The sequence below is a fragment of the Entamoeba invadens genome (assembly GCF_000330505.1).
Source record: "Entamoeba invadens IP1 unplaced genomic scaffold scaff_1105074726643, whole genome shotgun sequence".
In the NCBI taxonomy this organism is placed as follows: domain Eukaryota; phylum Evosea; order Mastigamoebida; family Endamoebidae; genus Entamoeba; species Entamoeba invadens.
In genome coordinates, this window is record NW_004440363.1 from 67303 (window position 1) to 72205 (window position 4903).

The window sequence follows — 4903 nt, forward strand, 5'->3', positions numbered from 1 at the left end:
TAACTTGTCGGGAGATGTCGAAGCAATGAAACAAGACATCCAAAACAAAGCCGACGAACTGGCAGATCTCAAAAAGGAACTTGAAAAGAGTGAAGCAAATCTAAAAATAGAAATTCGTCAGAAAGGCCAAAACGCCGACAAGTTCGAAAAACTCAAAAAGGAACAAATCGAAAATATTGAAAAGTATAAAACGCGAATGGAGGAACTTGAAAATCAAAAGAAAATGGCTGAGATAAAAGGAGACAAAAGCACTGCGGAAGTTGAAGAACTTCAACTGAAGTTGAAACAACTTGAAGAGAAGAACACGTCCGATGTGAAAGGACTGAACGACCAATTGGAAGGATCGAAGAAAGAGAACGAGGAACTGAAAAATCAGTTGAAGGAAGAAACTTCAAAATTTGAAAATTTAAAAAAGTTCAACGAAAGTCTGGCGGAAAAAGTCAAAGAGGCGAAAAACGCAAACGAAGAAAAAACGAAAATCAGAGAAGATCTTGAAAACGAAAAAAAGAAAAATGAAACCACCGAAAACGAGTTGAAACTCGTCAAGGAACAACTGGAGAACGCAGAAAAGGTATCAAAAGATGCAGAGAAGACTACAGCAGAGAAGATTGAACAAATCAATAAAGAGTCTCAAGCACACGTTGCCGAGAAACAGAAGGTCGAAGAAGAGTTGAAAAAGGTGTCCGACGAACTTTCCAAAGAAAAAGATGAGATTAAGAAAACTCAAGAAATGAGAGAAGTCGCGGAACGAGAACTTGCCAAAACTCAAGAGGAACTCAAAACCGAAAAAAGTGCGAAAGAATCTACCGAAAGTCGCTTGAAAGAAGCTCAGGAAACGATTGAGAAAAACAAAATCACTGCCGAAGAACTTGAAAAACTCAAAGCTGAGAATGAGACGTTGAAAACCGAAATCAAAGAAAAGGAAAAAACAAACGAAGAAGGAAAAACCGTTTTGGAAGAACTTGCGAAAGTCCAAACAGAACTGAAAAATAAAAATGAAGAACTGGAAAATCTCACGAAAGTGAGAGATTTGGCGGAAGGGGAACGCACTTCAGCGGTGGCGGCGATGGAGAAAATGAAAGAAGAAGTCTCAGCTTCTGAAAAGGCGCACATTGAAAAGGTTGCCGAATTAGAAAAAGAGATTGCTGAAAACAAAGAAAAAGCAACGAAACTTGAAGGTGAGAATGCGACACTGAAAAGTGAAAAAGAAGACGTTGGTAAACAGAAAGAAGCTGTTATGACGGAAAAGCAGACACTTGAGGAGAGCGTGAAGAGACTTGAGAACGAAGTGAAGGAAGAGAAAGAAAAGGCCGAAAGTGTGAAGAAGGAGAACGAAGAGCTGAAAGAGAAGGAAAAGGGCATTCAAATAGAACTTGAAAATATCCACAAAGCGAAAACAGAGCTAGAAGGGAAACAAGAAGGTATTCTTGTTGAGTTGGAGAAGGTTAAAAAGGAGTTGGAAGAAAACAAAACGAAGATTGAAGAATTGAAGAAGGACGGAGAAGGTCACGACGCTGCGAAGAAAGAATGCATTGAAAGTCTCGAAAAACTGAAAACAGAAAACGAGAGACTTCAAAAGGAAGGAAATGATGTGAACCAAAAAATAGAAGAAGAAAAGGCGGCCAAAAAGAGTGTTGAGGAACTTTTGGAGAAGGAAAAGGAGGAAAGTGCAAAATTGAAACGAGAGAATGAAGAGATGGTGAAAAAGATGGAAGAAGAGAAAGGAAAGAAAGAAGGAGAGAAAAGCACGTTGGAAACGGAACTTGAGAAGACAAAAGGAGAACTTGAGAGCGAAAAGAAGAAAAATGAAGAGCAAAGAGAATTGTTTGGGAAATTGGAAGGTGAAAAGGTGGAAATTTTAAAAACTGTTGAAGGACTTACTACCACGAAAGATGAATTGGTTGCTGAGAATGAAAAATTGAAAAAGGACAGTGCTGAGAATGTTCAGAAAATGAAAGATTTGGAACAACAAACTGTCGAGCAAGCTGGAAAGATCAAGGAGTCGGTTGATGAAAAAGAAAAAGTCGAGAAAGAAACAGCAAAGCATTTGGAGAGCATTGAACAGTTGACTGCGAGTAAGGAAACACTTGAAAAACAAATTGCTGAGCAAACATTGAAAATCAATCAGCTGATTGAAGAGAAGGAAAAGAACGAAAAGGGTGGCGAAGAGCAGTTAACACGCGTTAAAGAGTTGACTGAGTTGAAAGAAGGTCTCGAAAAACAAAATGAAGAGAACTTGAAGAAGGTCAACGAGCTAACAGAAGAGAAGGAAAAGAATCAAAAGGAGAAAGAAGAGTATTTGGAACAGATCAAACAACTCACCGGTATGAAAGAAGCGATGGAAAAACAGAATACTGAACAACTTGGTAAAGTCAATGAATTGATTGCTCAGAAAGAGCAGGCAGAAAAAGAAAAAGAGGAGATCTTGATAAAGGTTCAAGAGCTCACCCAAGAGAAAGAGAATCTTGAGAAGGAAAAAATAGAACAAACTAACAAAGCAAAGGAGATAACCGAAGAACAAGTCAAAACAATAGAAACAAAAAGTCAGGAAGAAATGAATGCAATGAAATTGATCACCCAAAAGCTTGAAGAAGAGAAAAGTGAAGTTTTGGTTCAGGTTAAAGCTTTACAAGAAACCATTGAAAAACTTAAAATGGAGAATGAAGAAAAAGGTGTACATTTGAAGGAAATCAATGAGGCAAAAGAAGCTTTGGAGAATGAGAACAAATCAAAAGAGCAACAAAGAAACGACTTGGAAAATCAAAACAAGAAAATGACTGTTGACGTTGAAAGTGCAAGAAATGATGTTGAGAAATTGAAAAGTGAAATTGAAAAAACAAAGAGAGACGGAGAATTACTGAAAACGGAGAAAGAAAAAGTTATTAAACAACTTGAAGAGGAAAAGAAGAGAGTTGAAGAGCTTGAGAAGGCTCTTCAATCTGAGAAGACTGGAAAATGTAATTCACAATCCAACGAGGAACAATTAACAAAAGAGAATGAAGATCTCAAAGCTCAAATTAAGAATGTCCAGAACAGTGTAAAGGAGATCGAAGAAGTTGAAATTGAAAACAAGAAGATAAAGGAGGAGTGTGATGCCGTCAAAAAAGAGAATAAGTCACTGAAAACAAAGAACGAAAAAGAAATTGAAGAAATGAAGAAGCAGCTTGGCAAGAAGATTGAGGAGGGTAATTTGATCAAGAAACAACTTGATAAAATAAAGCAAGATGCAGACGGAAAAGAGAAAGTAATCGACGAGCTTAAGAAGAAAGAGAATCAAAAGAATGAAGAGAAAAAGGAAGTCAAAGGAGTTGATATGAAAGTGGCCGTGTTAGGAGCAACAGTTGTTGTTTTACTTGGGGTAGTTGCCTATTTAGCAATGAAATAAACAATTTAAATTTTAATCAATTTAACTTTATTTCCAAATAACTATTATTAGTTTTTTAGTAATACAAATAATTATTAAGTATAAACTTAAATAATATTAAAAAAAAACATAATTAAAAATAAAAAAGAAACTAGTTAAATTTAAACAGTGAAAGAAAAAAACGAATTGTTAACAAACGAAGACGAACATAGTGAGTCAAGTTTGTTTGATTTGGATTTTTCTTTCACAAAGGTTTAAATATCAAAAATATAAAAAATTGTTCAGATGGGAACGGGTGTATCCTACTTGATATGAACCTACCGAAAGTAGAAACATGAGAAGATAGACTATCCGAAAAGAAAAGCATAAAGAATCGAACATACGAATGAAATGAATAACGAGTGATAATAAAACATTTATGACTATCATAATAATATATATCAATGTTCATTCTGAATTTTAATTTATAAATATGTTGATATGATATGAACATCGTATAATAATCTCAATACAGAACAACTCATGTTCATATCATTTTAATAAAATAATAAAAAGCTCAAAAAGCGCGTCTTTTGCATGAGTTATATAACATATTGTAATATATACATGTTCTAAAAATAGAACAACCACAACTTAAAAAGGTAGATTACCTGACGTTCCCATCTGTGTGAACATAATGGTACTAAACAGGCTCTAAGCATCTTTACTTCCGTGTTCAGATGGGAACGGGTGTATCCTACTTGATATGAACCTACCGAAAGTAGAAACATGAGAAGATAGACTATCCGAAAAGAAAAGCATAAAGAATCGAACATACGAATGAAATGAATAACGAGTGATAATAAAACATTTATGACTATCATAATAATATATATCAATGTTCATTCTGAATTTTAATTTATAAATATGTTGATATGATATGAACATCGTATAATAATCTCAATACAGAACAACTCATGTTCATATCATTTTAATAAAATAATAAAAAGCTCAAAAAGCGCGTCTTTTGCATGAGTTATATAACATATTGTAATATATACATGTTCTAAAAATAGAACAACCACAACTTAAAAAGGTAGATTACCTGACGTTCCCATCTGTGTGAACATAATGGTACTAAACAGGCTCTAAGCATCTTTACTTCCGTGTTCAGATGGGAACGGGTGTATCCTACTTGATATGAACCTACCGAAAGTAGAAACATGAGAAGATAGACTATCCGAAAAGAAAAGCATAAAGAATCGAACATACGAATGAAATGAATAACGAGTGATAATAAAACATTTATGACTATCATAATAATATATATCAATGTTCATTCTGAATTTTAATTTATAAATATGTTGATATGATATGAACATCGTATAATAATCTCAATACAGAACAACTCATGTTCATATCATTTTAATAAAATAATAAAAAGCTCAAAAAGCGCGTCTTTTGCATGAGTTATATAACATATTGTAATATATACATGTTCTAAAAATAGAACAACCACAACTTAAAAAGGTAGATTACCTGACGTTCCCATCTGTGTGA

At 34.2% G+C, this 4903-nt stretch overlaps 1 protein-coding gene across 1 annotated transcript; it reads left to right on the forward strand.

Annotated features, from left to right (window-relative positions):
• Positions 1-25: 25 nt before the first annotated feature.
• On the forward strand, positions 26-3385 carry EIN_462870 (axoneme-associated protein mst101, putative; the record flags this gene model as incomplete). Its single annotated transcript, XM_004256614.1, has 1 exon — positions 26-3385. The coding sequence occupies one exon, from the start codon at positions 26-28 to the stop codon at positions 3383-3385; it is 3360 nt and encodes a 1119-aa protein (XP_004256662.1).
• Between the last annotated feature and the right edge of the window lie 1518 nt (positions 3386-4903).